This window comes from Lissotriton vulgaris, chromosome 1_2 (assembly GCF_964263255.1).
Source record: "Lissotriton vulgaris chromosome 1_2, aLisVul1.2, whole genome shotgun sequence".
Lineage (NCBI taxonomy): Eukaryota > Metazoa > Chordata > Amphibia > Caudata > Salamandridae > Lissotriton > Lissotriton vulgaris.
In genome coordinates, this window is record NC_141686.1 from 129,122,826 (window position 1) to 129,144,304 (window position 21,479).

At 44.3% G+C, this 21,479-nt stretch overlaps 1 protein-coding gene across 2 annotated transcripts in view; it reads left to right on the plus strand.

Moving 5' to 3' along the window:
* Positions 1-21,479, plus strand: part of DGKI (diacylglycerol kinase iota) — a 689,048-nt gene that overhangs the window by 612,202 nt on the left and 55,367 nt on the right. For both annotated transcript variants that reach the window (XM_086952973.1, XM_086952974.1), the window contains one exon: positions 3,534-3,559. In XM_086952973.1, coding sequence (XP_086809099.1) covers positions 3,534-3,559 — 26 coding nt within the window. The remainder of the gene's footprint in view (positions 1-3,533; positions 3,560-21,479) is intronic.

Consider the following 21,479-nt stretch of genomic DNA (forward strand, 5'->3'; position numbering starts at 1 on the left):
TGTTGGAGAAGGTGTTGATTGCAGTGGAGCTGCTGGTGATTGGTTGCTGCTGAAGGGGTTAGAGAGGCTGTCTGTGCGGAGTAAGGCACAGTGGCATAGAGCGATAGTCTTGCTCAACAAAGTTTGAATGGACTGCAATGTTTGTAATATTTGATCGTGAGCTTGCTTGATCCATGTGTGCACGAGTAGCACATATTATTGAGGAACTATTTGTTTTAGAGTACTACAAATCACTTATGGCCGTCTTGTTAAAATTAGTTTTTTTTCCATTTTTGAGAAGTGCTGTAATAATGTCTGTTTGTCATTCAACCAGCACATTGGCTGTAGCCACATTCCTGTAAAGTTTGAGCTTCTTTATGCAATACTCTCAAATGGGCATGCATCTATTGGCCCATCGGGGAAATGGCTGTATTCCAAAACCACATCTTCCAAAGCCAAGTTTTATGTTAGCTGCAACTTTTCAATATCATTTCCCAAAGACGTCTTACACACGTCTCCCTCTATCGTGAACCTCAACACCGTTCTTTACAACTATTGTATCACACGCCTCACTCTGCACTACTGGCTTTACACACTGTTGCCTGTCTCAGTCTGCTCCCCTACACATTGTCAACTGCAGTTTGCAATCTTGTCCAGTCACCTATAGTCTCTGCCCCTACCTAGTTGTATAGTGACTCACAATCTGCTCTTCCACATACTGGCAACCTCAATCTCTTCTACTACAGCTGGCAGCCACACGTAGGGGCATATTTACAAGACCCTATCGCCACCACAATGTCACTTTTTCCGACGTTGTGGTGGCGATAGGGGCTTTGCTTTATTTAAAAGGCAGCGCCGCTTGAAAGGAGAGGACAATGGGTGTTGTGGTGGGCGTTATACCACAACACCCATTGATTTTTACGCTGCCCCATATTTACAAGGGTGACGTAAATATAGAGCAGCGCTAAAATTAAGACCAGGGGTAACCTGGTCTTACCCTGGCGAAACGTGGGGAAATGCTTAATTTCTCCTTGTTGTTACTTTTTCCATGTGCTCTGCATTGTGCAGCACACATGGAAACAGCTAAACACCATCAATTGTTTATGTGCCGGAAGATGTCCCTTCTTGCACATTAATAATCGTTAAAACAAATCGCGTTTTGCAACTTCTATGCGTGCTGCATTAGCAGCACACATAGTAGTTACAAAACGCCATTTACAGGTGTTTATGTGCAGGAAGGGACACCTTCCTGCACATAAACTATCTTCCCCTGCAACGCAGGCACCTTGCACTATGGTGCAAGGTGCCTGCCCTGCGTTTCAGGAGTGAGGCGTTAAGCCAAGGAGGCTAACAATACGCTCCGTCACTTCCTCGTAAATATGCCCCTTAGTGCTCCGACACACCGTTAGCCACAGCTTAAGCTCATACACACTATCACCCACAGTCTGCACTCTTACAGCGTCACGTACACTGGGCGCTCCTGGACACTGCAACCCACAATCCGCATTTATGGCAATATCACCCACAGTCAGATCTCCTACATATTTCTTTATTTATTTTTATTATCTTTTTTTATTTATTTATAGTTTTATATAGCGCAAACAAGATATCAGTGCGCTTTACAATAGGATGGACGGAATTAACACCCACATTATGTGCGTCTATACACAGTCGCCCACAAACAAAGCGAATAATCATTATTACTCACAGCCAACACTCATGCAGAGTACCACCCACAGCTGGTGCTTCTATGGTGCCCACACGCCCAGTCCTTTATGCCACCCTCAAGGTTCTCCTACACACTGTTGCTACGTTGCAGTCACTGCATATACATACCATTTCCACAGCAGGCATTTCTATAGAATATCCTTCACAGTCAGCACCCTTACCTACACTGTCAACACGTGATGCTTACATTTCTGCATTTGAAGTCAGCACTTTAAAAAATTTAAACATAATTTTGTCTTCATATGTAACCATCAAGCACTTGTGTAGAGAAATACGTTTATTGTGTGATTAATTAAAACCTTAACAATATAGCACATTGGACATGCATTAAAAAAAACATTTTAACAGTTGTGGTTATCTTATTATTAATACAATTGTTTAAAATCGACTGTCATGGAGTCAAAATGCACAGTTCATTGAAATTATTAGAGATTGAGCAAGCACTTGTGTATTCAATGTGTTTCTGTCTTTAAGCTCTGCTTGCCTCAATACAAAAACAAGCACTGGCAAAGCACAGCTTTGGTAGATGTTTAATGTACTAACGGATGCAGCATTAGCACTTTAGTGCAGGGTTCTGCAAAGTCTACCCTGAAGGGCCGGATCCATGACAGATTTTAAAGATAGCTACATTTATCTAAATGGGGATATGCTAAAAGTCAGGGCCGACTTTGGAGAACCCTGCTTTAGAGTGAGACACTTAAGAGGGAGCGAACAGGAGTGGAAAGAAAGGGTAATAGTTGTAAAGTAGTTCCTCATGAAGTACAATGAAAGCCCTGAAGTGGAGTTTAAAGGATACAGCCAAACAGCCCTTAGCATTAGGCAAAAAAAGATTGTTCCTCTGTGTGTGTGTGTATATTATTAGCAGAGATTATTTGGGCAGCTGTGCTGTCAAAACCCAGACTTAATGATCTTGTTCCTGGGTCTGAACTTATGTTCCGCCTGGTGTTAATCCAATTTTTGGTTAGATAATCATAGGAGGAGGCCCCAACTCTAAGAATAATGGCAGCTACTACTATGCAGAGTTATACTCCAACCACTCTGAGAGAGGCCCACACTGTCTACTCACCTCTCTTCTTACTGTACCCACTTATCATGCATGAACGACTGAGATGAAGCCATTTATGAAGTTAAGTCAGTGATGCTTCTATACTCTCAGTGCAAATGTACCCACTTGCACACAATCTCTGTGAAGATTTTCCCCATCCTTCCCAATCTTTAGCATTCCTCCAAATTAGCAAAAGATTCATGCACAGTAAGCAGTGTTGTAACTACCCCACAGCAAACATGTCAACACACACTCAATAGCAAACATTTTGGACCACCCCTTACATTTGCAGGTGACAGTTCTCCATCTGCACCACCATTGCTGGCACATGATCCATTCACCTCATTCTATACCCTGCGACAGGCAAGTGGCCGTACATAATTTATATTTCACACTCTTTGTTTCTTCGCCACTATCCCATGCCATCAGGTTCCTTGCACACCTTCTAGTGGTACCACTTACATTATGCACACAACTGCCACATATATATTGCACACAGCGGACCCATACTAATGCCCACAGTCGCCTTATACATCATGTCTTGCAGTAAGTGCTTATATGTCCTCACCACAGCCCAGGGCTGCCTTGTACATCTCATGACTCACAGGCTGCGCTCCAAATATTTCTTTGTAATGATGTCTTTAGGCTAGTGCAAACAAAAGTGAGATCTTCAACAGCATCCGGGATGGTGAGACTTCCTCACACCCCATGTTATGTTTGTGCACACAGGTCTCCTGCTCTCTTTTGGCTATGTATTAAGCCTGTCATCTGTTTTTTCCAGGTCTCCAGTGTCCTCAGAAGATCGAGGTAAGATGCTGCTCTTTGTTTTGATGTACCTCAGTAGAAAAATAGTTGATGGAGTCTGATATAATGTTGTGAGTCTTTAATCAAGTGTTTGTGCTCCTCTGCTGCATGATGAGTTTAAGGTGTGCAGCCTCTCAATCCCACAGTAGGAAATAGGCTTACTTTATGAGATATTTCTTACCAGTCGGAGGCCTTCAGAAGAGTAGAGAGAGCAAAGATAAGTGTGATATAGTTCCATGTGGGCATAATAAAATGAAAGATGGTCTTATTCAAATAGAAATAATTATTGTATACTACGCAAAAGCCTTCGAAAATAGTCTGACTTGTTGAGGTCAAGCGGAGATGTGGTCCAGCCCTCTCAAGAACTGTGATCAACTCTGCCTGAGGTGGTACAAGATCAGCTTGAGGTGTCATGCCAAATCATAAAGCCGGCCTATATATCACAGGTGATGGAGAAAGCTCTGTGGGCTGTGAAGCTGTGCTCAGAAAGCGTACATCGTTATTCATCTCCATCTTAGCTCCCAGTGTTCAGAATGAATAATAGATTACTAGTTTGGCAGTGTGAAGGTTTGCTGCACCTTAAAATAGGAGAAGCTGGAGACGCTTTAGCGAGTTTTTTAGGCCTACCCTCTTACCATTTGTCCTCTGATGGACCTTAACCGTACTGAGGGGTGAGGAGAGTGAATGTTTCTCAAATCAAATACAATTATCAGTGTAACCCATGTGGCTCCTGAGTGAGGACTAGACATTAGTGACTATAGTTAAGAAAGTTTATTACAAGTTAACAATCAAGTTAAGGTACACTACCCATAACACCGTGCTTTAAAGGTACAGAATAATAACAGAAAAGCCCAACCTCCAGAAGAAATTTAGGTGGACTAAATTTAGACAAACGAGCACGTCAGTCACAGCTATGCAAAAGAGTAACACAAGAACTTGATGTTGAGAGAAAAGTCTCAGATTCTCTTGTCTATACATTAGTAATCTAGGTTTCCTAAATTAGAGTCCACACTTAAAGGATGGTTCTATGAATCTGAAGAATCCCAAAAATCAAGGAAATTTCATGAAGGAAATATAGAACAAGGCGGGTAAAGTTAAGTATGAAAGTGCAGCATTTCAGAAACTCAGTCAAGAGTCTTCTTGGGTCCAAGAATAAAGTGTTAGCCTAAGCCACACTTAGGAGAGAATTGAGTGGAAGCATAGAGCTCTGAACTTCACAGACCAAAAGGAAGTAAGTTATAGGGTCTGGAAAGGTTCTGAAAGAAATCTGAAAAAAGGTCTCAACGCAAATGGTGTGAACACTAAGTTATCATACACCAAATTCTCTGGATTCATTGCAATACTCCACCGTACCCGTCATCATTGTCTTTCTCTGTTTTCATGTTGCAGACTGCAACATTCACAAATGATCCCACACCAGACATGTGAACGACATTGTCTTCTCACACTCAGGTTAGATGGTAACATTGCTAAATAGGCCTTTCAGACAATGCTCTGGCCCTCCATGTTCTTTCGTCAAGGTCTTCTTAGGTTCTTTTTCTCTGTCACTAGTACTGTATTGTATCTGAACTCAAATTAACAATGTGTGTAAATACCTGCTGGATACGTCATGATAGCAGAAAATGGAAAACAGTATTTTATGCTGCAAGGTGAAATATGGGCCTATAATTTAAACTTAAAGTATTAGCAAGAGTACACATTTAATATGTGTGCGTACATTTAAACACAAATAAATACACATTGTAAACACATTAAAATCGCATCACATGTGGCACCCAGTACACCTTTAAATGTATACATGTAAGTCTAAGAGCTAAATTTTATTGCAATTGAAACGTTAATGCACCCATTGCATAAATCTTTTTTCGTTTTTAGAGAAATCACAGCCTACAAATGTGAGGATGTTTGCCATTCAATCATCTAACCAATACATGTTATTTAATGAATCAAGGTACACCTTATGTAATATGAACTAGTATAATGAGACGTCTACTAAATAAAGATTATTTATTAATATCTCATTCAATACAGTTAAATCACACAATATAAGTAAGATAAACTAATCCTGCAATGGATGCACTTTCGAAATAATGTCAAGTGCAGTATTCATTTTAATGTTCTTAGACCACCGGGGGAACATGTGCTAAGTGCACGTTCAAGTCATGTATCTGTTATGAAATGTGATGTATTTGTGACGTGAAGGATGGGCAAAATTGCTCTGCACCTCCTGCAGCGCTGCCCTAGGGCAAAAGAAAAGGCAATGCGTTGTATCTATTAGATATGCAGAATGCAGCTGTTGTAGAAAAAGGGAAAACAAGGAGAAATAAAGCTATTTCTCCTCGTTGTGCCTCCCTCACAGACGTAAGTTTTGGCCCTGCCTCAGATTTACGATTTCTTGTAAATCTGGGGCAGTGTCAAAAAGCCATGGATGTTGCTGGGAACGTCGCCAGCAACACCGATTGCACGTCCCTTTAACGCAGAAAAATGTGTTAACGGGAACGATATTTGCAAAGCAGCATTATTCTAGAAAAAGTGGCTTAGTGCTGCCTAGTAAATATGGATTAGGCTCCTGTGCCACAGAACATCACAAAAAGTATGTATGCATCATCATGTCAAGGCCTTGGACTGTGGTGACACATACGTTCACTTGCATCACAACGCCTTTACGCGCACAAGTCATCATGCTTCTTTTTTACAATAAACTTTTCTTTTCCTTTTCTTTGTTGAACATCATCAAAAACAATGGGAACGCTAATAAGTCTGCACCTATTGGTTTTGTCAATCCTTGTTATCTTTGTAGCAGAGGCATGCAAAACTTAAATAAAATGGCGTTTGTGCCAGCTCGCTGAGGCTAAGTGTATTGCCTCTGCCAGTTTTACCTCTTACTTTATATCTCCCGTTAACGTTTTTCCTCCAGGAAACTCCCCTCCCACCCCCCTCCCCTTTGTTCCTTCACTGTCCCCATTCTCACTCTCTTTTGTTCTTCTCTGGTTTTGCTCCCTCGCGCCGCCTCCCTCGGGGGCCTTGAAAGGGGCAGGATTATTTGGAGCCCGTATGTTCATTTTGAGCAATGATCTCATTGCACACGAGCCCTAATAGGAATTAATTACATCATTTTCCCCCTGAATGGAGAGAAATGAGCCTCGGGCCCGCAGGATCTCCACCGGGAATACCTAAGTGGAAAAACCAGCCTTTCCCGCCATCTTCCCCTTCCTCCCTCCCGCCTGCGGTCTCCTCAGTAACAGCCCCGGCAGGAATGCTGAAGTGTAAGATGCTTCTCTACTGTACCCCTCGCCCCTCCCAGGCTGCGAAAAAAATAGAAAATGCATCACAATCCACCCGCTTGCTCGCATCAGAAGAGCACTTTCCCTGGATGGAGAACTCGAGCGAAGCAGCCCTTTGCTTTCGAGTGTTCAGATTGTGCAGCGCCATCATTATTTTTGTCCTCCGAGGCTCATTACGAGCGTCCCTTGCCGGTGCGCTCATTACACCGGGCCTTGCTCCCATTTTACATCCTGGCAGGTCTGACCTGCTGACATTTCACAGAGGGCGCGAACTTACTTTATCTCACCTGGTAATTATCGATCAAAAACGGCGCCATTTATAACTGCGAACATGTGTGTGCAGAGGGATGTTAATTTAACAGACCACATGTAATCAGGCCCATAGTGGGCAGTTATAGGCTGAACGGTATTGACTGGCATATATTTATCGCTACACCTGAAATATTCGTTTTTGTGCAGTATTAGTGCTATTTCGAGTTAATGGCCAGACAATGGGGAATAACATGCAGGATGTTAAATGACCACCTCTTCCCCTTTACTGGGAATTTTCCCGGGAATGAACTCCACCTGTTTTGGCATGTGGAACGGTGTTTGGATTTTTCTGCACCTAGCAATAATGGATGCAGCAAATCTCGGAACTTGACATCCGATCATTGAATCCTATATATGCAGTAAACAGAAATGCATGGGCAAAATGGGGTTTTGCTTCATTTATTAAGCTTGTAAAAATGTAAATGTACCCCATAGGCTTTCAGATTATTTAATCTCAAAGAAACACCACGTTCCCTTCCAGTTTTTCCATCTGTACATTATTGTAATTGATACCTTAAATCCAGAGGCCCAGGATTACTACTCCGAGAGTGCATTGTGGCCCTCATTCCAAGTTGGGCTGGGTGTTTACGGTATGTGGGAAACACCAACACCCTAGCGTCAAGTATTTACCGGATGTGGTAAATACCTCTTAGTCCACGTCTTCAACTTTTACAAGAGGCCACATTTGCAGAATCAGTTTAACAAGCTAAATTCTGTTGTTTTGCCTTTTTGCCCAACCTTTTCCCCAGTCATTTTTAGAATGTTTGATGTGTCAGAAGATGTCCGGGATGAACTGTGAAAGTTTGATAATTATTACGCAAGTCGTAATTCTGATCCCCGTGCAAACTCCAGTTTACACAGGGACTGGAATTTAGTTCTGAACTTGAAATGAGGACATGAGTGGACAAATATAAGACCGAGAATGGAACATGGAGTCACTGATGTCTGAGTATTTGGTAATAAATACAATTGCATTGTAGTGTTTCTTTTTGTACAGACGCCAATTTCCAACAGTGTTTGACAGCCAAGTGTTGTAAAGGTGATCTTAGACTGCCAAAGAATGTGTTCCAGGTTCAAAGACAGTAAAATATTGCCCATCCCCCACATTAGGGAGAAGTAGAAAGAAGGGGCTTCTGGCTGATAATAAATGTCAGCTTTGCCACGATCTTTAAAATAAATGAAGAGATTTCATATCCTCCCAAAACAGACTTAGATGTACCCTGGCAAAAAAATGCATTAGAGACCACCACAAGCAAAGCACACATATGACTACAAGTCACTTAAAAAAAAAAAAAAAACTAAAAGTGTAATATTACTATAAAACTCTTTGAATGTGATTGACCTTCAACAAACAAGATTTCCCTCTGCTGTGGCATCCCACCCATTTTAATCAATCAATCATTTGTAAAGCGCGAACTAATCACCCCTATGGGTCTCAAGGCGCTGGGGGCTGTCAGGGAGATTAAGTGAGCTGCCACCGGAACCAGGGATTGGACTGAGAACCCAGCGCTCCGGAGTCAGCCGCACTGGCTGCTGCGCCACACCTCTCTTATCCACCCCAACTAATGGGATGGCATTTTGTGTGTATTATTATCCTAATGGTTCACACTTGTTTCATAGGACTGGTCCTGCAATAACTCTAATATTTCTTTTTAATATAAAAAGGTAAAATTCTTGCCTCTGCATAAAGAAGATACTTGTCGGCTTATTGTGAGCATTAGTTTTGTAAAGGTGCTGCCAGTATAATGTTTCAGAAAAGGGGGTGGTGATGGACAGAGTATCTGAATTAAACAGAACACTCGTACCCAGTCAACAGATCAGGGTTTGATCCATCAGCGCTCACTGCACCATCAGGATTCAAGCAAGCCGGGCCGAAGACGGCTGCAATGCCAGAAACCGGTCCCCGGAAGCTTGTTTCCTTTCCAGTATAAGAATTGGCTTGGTAGTTTGGTCTGCCCTGTTCCCATGATGCACTGGGCCAGGGACAGACTAATTTGCATGTAGCCAGGTTCTGAGCTGGTATGGTGCTGTGAGCTAAAAAACTGTGATGGATCAAGCCCTGATCTTTGGACTGGGTAGGAGTGGTCTGCTTAATTCAGATACTCTGTCCATCACCACCCCCTTTTCTGAATCGTTTTGTCCACCATAAGCGTGGAAGGGTATGCTCAGATGTGAGTTCCTTGCTCACTGCACCATCAGGATTCAAGCAAGCCGGGCCGAAGACGGCTGCAATGCCAGAAACCGGTCCCCGGAAGCTTGTTTCCTTTCCAGTATAAGAATTGGCTTGGTAGTTTGGTCTGCTCTGTTCCCATGATGCACTGGGCCAGGGACAGACTAATTTGCATGTAGCCAGGTTCTGAGCTGGTATGGTGCAGTGAGCTAAAAAACGGTAATGGATCAAGCCCTGATCTTTGGACTGGGTAGGAGTGGTCTGCTTAATTCAGATACTCTGTCCATCACCACCCCCTTTTCTGAACCGTTTTGTCCACCATAAGCGTGGAAGGGTATGCTCAGATGTGTGTCCCTTGCTCACTGCACCATCAGGATTCAAGCAAGCCGGGCCGAAGACGGCTGCAATGCCAGAAACCGGTCCCCGGAAGCTTGTTTCCTTTCCAGTATAAGAATTGGCTTGGTAGTTTGGTCTGCCCAGTTCCCATGATGCACTGGGCCAGGGACAGACTAATTTGCATGTAGCCAGGTTCTGAGCTGGTATGGTGCAGTGAGCTAAAAAACGGTGATGGATCAAGCCCGGATCTTTGAACTGGGTAGGAGTGATCTGCTTAATTCAGATACTCTGTCCATCACCAACCCTTTTCTTAATCGTTTTGTCCACCATAAGCGTGGAAGGGTATGCTCAGATGTGAGTCCCTTGCTCACTGCACCATCAGGATTCAAGCAAGCCGGGCCGAAGACGGCTGCAATGCCAGAAACCGGTCCCCGGAAGCTTGTTTCCTTTCCAGTATAAGAATTGGCTTGGTAGTTTGGTCTGCCCTGTTCCCATGATGCACTGGGCCAGGGACAGACTAATTTGCATGTAGCCAGGTTCTGAGCTGGTATGGTGCAGTGAGCTAAAAAACAGTAATGGATCAAGCCCTGATCTTTGGACTGGGTAGGAGTGGTCTGCTTAATTCAGATACTCTGTCCATCACCACCCCCTTTTCTGAACCGTTTTGTCCACCATAAGCGTGGAAGGGTATGCTCAGATGTGAGTCCCTTGCTCACTGCACCATCAGGATTCAAGCAAGCCGGGCCGAAGACGGCTGCAGTGCCAGAAACCGGTCCCCGGAAGCTTGTTTCCTTTCCAGTATAAGAATTGGCTTGGTAGTTTGGTCTGCCCTGTTCCCATGATGCACTGGGCCAGGGACAGACTAATTTGCATGTAGCCAGGTTCTGAGATGGTATGGTGCAGTGAGCTAAAAAACGGTGATGGATCAAGCCCTGATCTTTGGACTGGGTAGGAGTGGTTTGCTTAATTCAGATACTCTGTCCATCACCACCCCCTTTTCTAAATCGTTTTGTCCACCATAAGCGTGGAAGGGTATGCTCAGATGTGAGTCCCTTGCTCACTGCACCATCAGGATTCAAGCAAGCCGGGCCGAAGACGGCTGCAATGCCAGAAACCGGTCCCCGGAAGCTTGTTTCCTTTCCAGTATAAGAATTGGCTTGGTAGTTTGTTCTGCCCTGTTCCCATGATGCACTGGGCCAGGGACAGACTAATTTCCATGTAGCCAGGTTCTGAGCTGGTATGGTGCAGTGAGCTAAAAAACGGTGATGGATCAAGCCCGGATCTTTGAACTGGGTAGGAGTGATCTGCTTAATTCAGATACTCTGTCCATCACCAACCCTTTTCTTAATCGTTTTGTCCACCATAAGCGTGGAAGGGTATGCTCAGATGTGAGTCCCTTGCTCACTGCACCATCAGGATTCAAGCAAGCCGGGCCGAAGACGGCTGCAATGCCAGAAACCGGTCCCCGGAAGCTTGTTTCCTTTCCCGTATAAGAATTGGCTTGGTAGTTTGGTCTGCCCTGTTCCCATGATGCACTGGGCCAGGGACAGACTAATTTGCATGTAGCCAGGTTCTGAGCTGGTATGGTGCAGTGAGCTAAAAAACGGTGATGGATCAAGCCCTGATCTTTGGACTGGGTAGGAGTGGTCTGCTTAATTCAGATACTCTGTCCATCACCCCCCCCTTTTCTGAATCGTTTTGTTCACCATAAGCATGGAAGGGTATGCTCAGATGTGAGTCCCTTGCTCACTGCACCATCAGGATTCAAGCAAGCCGGGCCGAAGACGGCTGCAATGCCAGAAACCGGTCCCCGGAAGCTTGTTTCCTTTCCAGTATAAGAATTGGCTTGGTAGTTTGGTATGCCCTGTTCCCATGATGCACTGGGCCAGGGACAGACTAATTTGCATGTAGCCAGGTTCTGAGCTGGTATGGTGCTGTGAGCTAAAAAATGGTGATGGATCAAGCCCTGATCTTTGGACTGGGTAGGAGTGGTCTACTTAATTCAGATACTCTGTCCATCACCACCCCCTTTTCTGAATCGTTTTGACCACCATTAGCGTGGAAGGGTATGCTCAGATGTGAGTCCCTTGCTCACTGCACCATCAGGATTCAAGCAAGCCGGGCCGAAGACGGCTGCAATGCCAGAAACCGGTCCCCGGAAGCTTGTTTCCTTTCCAGTATAAGAATTGGCTTGGTAGTTTGGTCTGCCCTGTTCCCATGATGCATTGGGCCAGGGACAGACTAATTTGCATGTAGCCAGGTTCTGAGCTGGTATGGTGCAGTGAGCTAAAAAACGGTGATGGATCAAGCCCTGATCTTTGGACTGGGTAGGAGTGGTCTGCTTAATTCAGATACTCTGTCCATCACCACCCCCTTTTCTGAATCGCCAGTATAATGTTAGCATATTGTGTGCATCAGTAGCATGATGGAACCCTAGCATTTCTTGGAATATTGGCATTGTGTACGCATCATGATTTCCAGACCTGGTGTAATGGTGGTTTCAGTCAAGCTCCTATGGCCGTCATAATAAACTATGCAGAGTGTGGTGGGGTATTTACCACATCTGGTACATACCATAACCGCACTACTTATATTTCAAGTCGGATCAGAAGTTAGCGTGGACGAACTTGGACTGCCCTCTGCATATTCTTTCCTTTCAATATCCTTCCCAATGGAAGAGACTTAGAAACTGTTTACATGCTGTTATAGTACCTGGTAGCATCACTTATGGCCTTGGTGTTGCACGTGTGTTGTGTGATGCAGACCACATGTGACAACTCTCAGTACTGAGTCCCCTTTATGTCACTCTGGTGTTAGGATTACAGAGCACACCCTGAACCAAATCCCATAGTCCAAATTAAATTTGTTTGGTATCTGTAAAAAACATTATTTCCCCTCTTTGAGTCATTAGGGCTTAATGATTCAAGAGCTGCAGAAAATGTCCTACAGCCATGTCAGAGTTGGAAATTCTAGACTATTGTGTGTGATTCCATGGGAGACCAGAAAGGGAAACGAAAGTACAGTGCTTGTATGTGGAAGAACGAAAATCAGTCGCTCTGTGGAAAGGAGGTTGGTGGCTCCAGTGACCCAGTGTTCCTCTATGTGTGCATTATCTTATAACATTTGCAATTCTGGGACTCATATCCAGGTTCTTTGCTGAGAAAGGCATCACAAAAAGTAAGAAAAATATTTTTAAATGTTTGAGGGTGAATGCTGATGAGACATTCCCCTGAAAAACATAAAGAGAAGAACCTCTTCTCTGGCCAGCGAGGTTGAGCCAGAGCAGATTGTGGAAACATTTGAGAAACAAGTCCTCCTGTGGGATTCACGTGCAGGGGAGGATCTTATGAGATTGAGGATTGGGGTGTCCTCTTTGCTGATTTATGTAACATCTCTGTTGAATAAGATGATAAGGTTGTTGGCACTGTTAAGGATGCGCAAAATGCAAGTGGACTGGACACTTAATATATTAAATGCAATTGTACATACCTCACTATCAAATGATTGTTTAATATTTTCTTGTACTGAAAGCGGCATCCTTCACTTTATGGTTGAAGCCATCACATGCCCAGGAGGCTAACATTCATTATGAAGAATGCAGTTAATTCCAGAGCTAGACCTAATGAATTGCCAACTTGGTGCCGGATTATTAGTGCCCGGGGGGGGGGGGGGGGGGGGGGGGGTAGAGGGAATTTAATGCACATGATGAAATCCAATATCCCTGGTTTTGGAATTTATTGGGGGCAATAAAATCCACATATTATGAGTTCTTTCCTGAAAACAGAACATAATTTGCAGATTTTGGTGTTTAGTGCACCAAAATCCACATATTCTGTTATTTAGCAGACATTTTTCACATGTTAAATTCCAGCAGGATTGACATGCTAATATTTAGTTGGGGTGCAAAATTTATCCCACCTGGTTACGACTAGGCGCAATCGGTGAGTTTAAAGGTTCAGATGCTATGACAAAGAAAGATTTTGCTTCTGTTTTTTTCAAGGCCGTAAAGCCTGGGAACATGGGCAATAACTTGGCAAATTACCAATATTAATTTTGGCAGCTATTTGAAAAGACAGTGGGCCATTAGCCTGACAGGCCGGCATAGACTTACAGGCATGCTGTAGCTGATGATTCTGGAATCATCCATTAATCAAGTCTTAGCTCCAGTAATTCAGTTGTGCAATTCAAATGCCATGGCTACCCCATTCAGGATGAGAAGATGAGGTTGTGTTGCTCTTCACAGCTATCTGGTCCACGATTTTGAATATGCCTCTGCATGGAGAACTTTTTTCTGCGATAAACTCGTTCATACATCAAATAGTGTAGGCAGGCTTAAAAATCTCTTAAGAGTCCAGAAAGACCTAGTAGCCTACATACTGGCACATCAATGCATGTCAATGGCTCCAGTCTTGTAAAGGCCATCCTTTCAGAGGTGCCCCATCACAGAAAACCATTTGAAGGACAGGCAAAAGGAGACAGCAACTCTGGACTCCGAGTTGCTTTGTCAGATTAGGGAAAGCTAATTTGATTATTCCCTTATAGTATGACACCAATGACAGGCATAGTGATGGAATTGTTTTCTTGGAATGGAAGAGATCAAACTAAAGTACCGATTTATATTTGGATGGTCGGCATGTCCTACACCAGGGCAATGGAGTAAATTACTCCATTTGCGTGACAGAGGTGCTGACCACCAAATTTCTAAATGTCCACCAGTCCAGTGGACATTTCAAGCATTTCACAGGGGCCGCCATCAAGGCGTGTATATTTGTAACTATGCCAGATGGCTTCATCAAACATGTTGGAGCCATCTGGCAATCTCATAATTTCTTTTCCCAAAGCGGGATTTTCTTTTTGAAAAAAAAAAATCTCCCCTTGCCATGGGAAGTGGGTATTGAGCACTTTTCAATGCCCTTTATCGACAGGTTTTTCCTGGCAGTGACGAGCATTGAAAAACGGCTATATGTCTACCGATCTAAATTAGGCAAGCAGACAGAGCCAAAACTCCGATGGGCCTTACTCCATTGAGCCGTCGGAGAAGTTTGACCTGCGAAGATGGAGTTGTCTCCAGTGTCGTCAAAGTATGGTCCGCCCAAATCAAAATCAGGCAGGCAGACATACCATAGTCTTAGCCGGGAGGGTACTCAGTTGCCGCGGCAACAATATTCCCTTTACCCCAAGAATTAAATCGGACCCTTGGGCCTTAATATTTACTCCAGATTAAGAAAAGGTGTCACAGTCTTCTTTGGAAGAGTTTTCATCAAACTGTCCTACAAAACCGACAGCCAACATTTTACAGATACTCTTAAAGAAGAGGTACTAAAGGAAGAATGGAAGGTGTGGTGTTACTTTTCTTATACCAGACAGACAACCATTTTAAAACTCAAAGCACTCAATAGGTACATGAAAACAGAAAACTGCAAAATGATCTCAAAATGGTCTTTCTGGCGCCGATATGGCAGTTTAAGAGGAGACCAATCTAATTTCCCTGAATATACTAGAGCATATTTAAACGTCCAATTTCTACCAGTACCCTTAAAGTACATGTGTTTTGTGCTCGGCAGGCATTACCAGTTCAGAGTCTTCCCACTCATTCTCAAGTAAACACCACATTATTTTACAAAAGTGTTGCCAATGGAAGTGTTGGCTCATCTGCATATTCACGGGTGTTCTTTAACCCGGATAACTAACTCCTGATGGTAGTCTCCCAAAAAAGAAGTTTTGCTTTGCATTCCACACTGATATTTTCCATGACCTGCACTCCAAATTCATGCCAACAAGCAGACTTCCATTTATTGGATCAGTGATGAGTATTTCTCTGATGAAAGCATTTCTGCTGCCCAAGAACGTATGCACCATAACAAAAGATTATTTGGTATTATGTGGTATTGGTGTTGATACTATACATGACTATTCAATTTAGTCTCTGGGGTTGATAAGCATCATCAATTCCACTAATACCTCAGGCACTGTTTATAGAGTTATCATTGGTTATAACTTTGTGGAGGCTAATCGATCTGCTAGTGAGGCAGAATGTTTTCAAAGGTTTCCTTGCTGGTTGATAACCTGTTAAAGGGCCAGGATTTTGCTGTTCCAGAATATCCATATATTATAACATATTTGGAGAGCTGACGTAAGTGACCTTTTGTAAGAAATTATCCTATGTCAATTTCTCTGAGGTAAGCTTGGATCTGGCAGCCCTTCTTTCAAACACAGAAAATACGCTGTTTCCAGAGGTGATGGACAATACCACTTCCATGCACTAGGTGAATATGAACACAGGAGGACACAGCCCTTAATTTGTAAAAAAAAAAAAAAAAATGAAAAGTGGCACCTATAGGGCATGTTCACCAATGATGACAACCACTTTCACCACCGACGCTACCTATTTAACCACTGGCACCGCATACTTCCAATGCTAGTGCCTTCAAAAAAGTATATGTGACCTGAGTTGCTTGCAATATCATCTACCTCACAAGGGGGTTAGAGTGTTACTCCCCATAATAAATGGTACAGTGTACCATGCACACCCCTGGGCCCCTCTTTACTTCATCTGCTGCACTAAATAAAGCTATGCCCATCGCCATGTTAGGAAATATTGTACTGCTATTGGAAGTGATTGATGTAGCTGTTCCACGTGTAAGTGAATTGTGCACTGTTACTGCTATAGCAGTTCAGAGTGTTTTTGGGAAGCTTACATTATCCTTAAAATCATAGAACTTTAATGTAATGAATTCCTTCACAGAAAACAATGGTGGTGGATTTTGTTTTGTTAGTGTGAATTATGATACTATGGGATACGTTTTAACAAAGCCAGTGCTGATGCAGGCAGTTTTAGTGAATCCAGTGCCCTTTACCACCCTGCTTCCCTTATGTCAGCTATTGCTTTGCATTTCTGAAAAACATTGAGTGAAACAAAGCAGAGGACGTTGGCAAAGTTGATCAGCGAATACTAACACTATCGGCAGCATCACTGTCTCGTTGGATTTTCTTGTTTATTCCGATACCATGCGTGTATTTTTTTTTCAATATGTTGGTAAAAGAATTCTGGTTCCCTAATTAAGGGTTTATTTAGCAACTGGCACAAGTCAAGATCTTTATGGGGATGCATGAATTTGATCAAGGAAAACGATGCTATTGAACTGGGCTTTCTCCGAAGGCATGTTTTTTCAGACTGATCCATTATGAGGTGGAAGAAATCTAGAAATATTCAAGCTTATGCTCTCAACAAACTTCAGTCATCTTCACACAAATGGACTGGATGCAGTCACACAGCTTTGTGACACTCAAATGTGTAAATATTCAAGTGTGGATCCACTAGGACACAAAGCACCCCTCTCTAAGAGTGTCATGTAGGCTGGTTACTGGTCCCTGGAACTACAGTTTGGTTTAAGTCTTGCTATCTTTTCCATTTAAATCAGATGGTTTAGCTTATTCCGTAGGTGGCAGATTGGATCCAGAATCTTATTTTTATAGCAGTCCTCCCGCACACCACTGGCTGGTGCCAGGTGGCCATGGTGATTCCACACCACCCCACAAATGATGGTGCAGAGCAGCATGTACTCTCCACCCCTGCGGGCAGACTTCAGTTCCTTTCTTTCCACGACTTCTGATACGGACCCGGAGCTCAGTTCCGGAGTTTATCATTTTTTCATCGACTCCCAAACAGCATACAGTGTGCTAGAGAAGGATCTCCACCCTGAAATCGACAGTATTCAATCCGTTCAGGGACCGCAGGAAGCAGATGTCGGTCATGGATCCACACAAGGTGCGTCTTTGGTGCCTGGGCTCGGGACACAACTCTAGGTCGAGCTCTCTCATGTATCGGAAGGAAACTCAGGACTAGAAGGTGAAGCTGTGCGTCAATGAGCACGAGAGGGTAGTCGTGTTCCTTGCATAGGTCCTGCTCCAAGTCATGGGCCCAGACTCAGCCCTGATCTCTTTGCTGTTCGTTCGACAGTTCCGTTTCCTGCTCAAAGTTTCCGGTAAAGCGCTGGGCCAAACGCAAGTAATATAAAGTGAAGCATGATGTGACCCCATAATGACTCCAGAGTGGAGGCATATTGGCGTCAAGATGCAAGCCACACTCCATCAAGTTTGCCAGTCACTGAATCGATACCTAAGCTGATCCTCACATGTCACGAGTTTCTCAGGCCATCATAAAGCCTGCAGCAGATTGAGGCCTTCAAACAGGTCATGCTGTAGCTGGTCAGTGCGCTTTCTTCGGGCTCCTCGAAACCGCAGGGCCCTATAATCTGGTTACCTTCGGCAGGTCCTCCCAAGGCGCCATCTGTTCCCTTCGGATACGCTGCTGGGTCTATACTGACTCAGGTGTATGCTTCCATACCAGCCTCATGATCCATGCCAGTTGCTGCCAACATGATGTTGGTGGTTCCAGAGGATGATCCTGGCCCAACACCTATGTCAGATCCCAAACCAACACCTGCCTGACCTTGAACGTTGGCGCACCATGAAATTATTAGCGCGCAACCACTCGTCATGCAGCCTGACTCTAACCCTTTGCCTTGCAGCTATCAACAGAGGCTCCAATATCTTTTTTGAGTCCGTTTCATCATGTGCCAGAGTAGAGTGCCCTCTAGGATGTTTATGATGATGAAGGTGAACTTTTGATGCCTTGTATCTTGATTAACAAAATGACAGTGGGCTTGACACCTCCCTTGAGACACAGCATGACTCGCTGCACAGGCCACCAGTGGAGGAGAATGCCTCATTCACAGTGGTGCTTTGGAGGGCGGCCAAGATGCTAGAGCTACAGCTGCCCTCCATTGATACTAAAACAAATGTTGTGATGGAAATTCTAAAGCCTGGGGTAGCAGCATCTGAGCTCTAGCTTCCTTTCAATGATGCTCTCACAAATAATGTGAACAGGCCTGGTAGACAGACGTCATAGAGTGATGCCTGATGAACTGGATTTCCTCACCAAACATCCCATTCCAGAGAGCCTTATTGTGCAGACCTCGACCAGGAAAATAAATCCCAAGTTATTCTTCTCTACTCATCCAGCTAAAGAATCTAATAGGATTGGTGCCTTTAGCAAACACATTTTCCCTTCAGCAAGTTTAGCTTTGTGGCGGGTCAGTGCAGTCTGCCTGTTGGATCGCTATACCCATTCCATTTGGATTATAGCCAGCGAAATCTTGCTAGCAGTCCCAGAATTTCTGAGGGTCTGTTTCGCCGAAATGATACATGATGGGCAAGATGCGCCAGATACCACGTAGGTTTGGATATCACCGATTACCTTGGCAAGGTGGTTGGTTTCAGTGTGGTCCTTCATTGACATGGATGAGGTCTACTGGGTTCTTTGGTGATGTGCAGGCTTTGCTGATACACACGTCCTTTGATTGTCCCCACCTCATCTGTGAGAAGGCAGACTTCTGTTTGGAATACTTTAAAGATAGTAGAGCTACAGATGATTTTTGGGACTATTGGCTTCCACAAAACAATTTTCACACCGCTCTATGAACATTTGAGGTTGCTACAGCGGGCTGCTATATATATAGACAAAAATAGCCTTAACACCCAGTGATGCAGCAGTCAACCCAGTACTTTCAGGCCACAGTTGCAGACCAGGCACTATTCCTAGTTTATTGCCCTTAGCAGCGCCCTCAGCACTTTCTCCCATTCAAAATTGCTACTCTTCAACCCATCCTAAAAATAGTTGGGTAGTTTATGACTTTCTTGAAATATTCCAGGGCTGGAGTTTGATTAGTAAATACGCCTCCTGTAATATATGGGAGAAAGATACTCTTTTCCCAAATATTCTAGGACTGGAGTAAAAATTGTTAATTTGACCTTCCAGTGTCCACCACGCCCACTGCTACCCTGAAGGCACAGTTGAGGGCAAAAAATACTAATGAGGCCGGCGGAGCACCAGCCTTCTGACTCCTCCTCCCCGACTAAACCAGTCAACGTGATACTTTTTTTGCTCCCTTGCAACTCCTGCCCACCAAGTGGGAGGTTGGATCCAACATTTCCTATTCAGGTTGGCGATCCATCACATTTGAGAAATGGGTCTTGCAAAATATTCAAACTGGCTATGCCCTTCCCTTTCTTTTCTCTCCACCCAATTCCCTCCCATACCAGAAGAGACTGCAGGAGACCACCTGTTCATCTGCCTACAATAATAATAATAATAATAATAATGCGATTTATTGAGCGCGAACAGCTACCTCACAAGGAGGTGTCCCGGCGCTGTGAAAGCAGCGGATCCCCAAAGCGCAAGCTACATACAGGAAGTTAGTGTATTTTGTGGAAGAGCCAGGTCTTAAGTCTTTATTTGAAGACGGCTTCAGAGGGAGCCTGTTGTAGGTCTAGGGGAAGAGAGTTCCATAACACGGCTACGTTAGCCGTGAAGGTTCTTCCCCCTAGGCGTACTCTTTTTACCCGAGGGACCACAAGCTGCACCCGCCCGTTGGAACGGAGAGTTCTAGATTGGTGGTATCGGGGTAGCCTAGATCTCAGGTAATTAGGGCAAGTACCATATAGGGCTCTATATGCCAGAGTCAAGGTTTTGAACTTTATCCTGCTGGCCACTGGGAGCCAATGCAGGGCTCGCAGGTGCGGAGAGACTGAGTGTTTGAAGGGAATTTGCCTTAGCAGTCTCGCAGCCGCATTCTGAACCATCTGAAGCCGTTGGTTCAGATAGGCAGGAAGGCCCAGGTATAAGCCATTGGCGTAGTCCAGCCTAGAAGTTACCGTTGCATGAACAACCGTCTTGCGACACTCCTCCGCAGTAGCCGCAATATCTTGTTCAGGTTCCTCAGTTTAGAGAAACAGCAGCCTGCAGTTTGCTGAATATGCGAGGCAAAGGATAGGCTGCTATCCCATCTGATCCCCAAGTTTTTGGCACTATGGCTCGGCGAGGGGGGGGGGCCCATTTCCACCGGCCACCACAGCTCTGCAGGAGGAGGCGAGCCTTTGCCGAAGAAGATCACCTCTGTCTTCCCGGCATTTAATTTTAATTTATTTGTGTTCATCCATCTAGCGACATCTTGGAGGCAACCCTTGAAACTCGCAAAGGCACTTTCAGATACCTCCGAGTATGGGAACACCAACTGGGTATCGTCGGCGTAAGAGATCGCTTTGATCCCCCAGTTGGCGATAAGCGTAAAAAGGGGGGCCAGGTAAACATTAAATAGAAGCGGGCTCAAAGCCGAGCCCTGGGGGACGCCGTATTTTATCTTGGTGGATTTAGAAACAAACTCCCCCAGAGCCACCTTCTGTGTTCTCTGCGATAAGTACGAGCGAACCCAGCCCATTGCCTGATCTTTTAGCCCTATCACCGCCAGACGTTGTAGCAATTTAAGATGGTCCACCGTATCAAAAGCGGCCGATAGATCCAGGAGAACCAGCATAGCTGACTCCCCTGAATCCAACAACCACCTTACGGAGTCAGCTACCTCAATAAGAGCCGTCTCCGTGCTGAAGCCCGGTCTAAAGCCTGATTGGGTCTCATGTAATATATCATGCATCTCAATATATTTGTTGAGTTGCCTTTGTATAATTTTCTCAAGCATTTTCCCAGGGGCTGCCAGCAATGATATGGGGCACAGTTAAATTGAGGTCCATTGGGTCACCATTAGCTTTTTTCTTTAGTGGGAGTAGTGTAGCATGCTTCCAGGCATCAGGGAAGACTCCTTCAACAATGGACCTGTTCCAAATTGCCTGTAAGGTAGGTGCAACAAACTCACTAAAGGATTTCCAGAGCCTGGGTGGGCAAGGGTCCATAGGAGACCCAGATTTACATTTTAGAAGTTCTTTGATGACAGTGATATCATCTACTTGGTCAAACTGCTCAAGT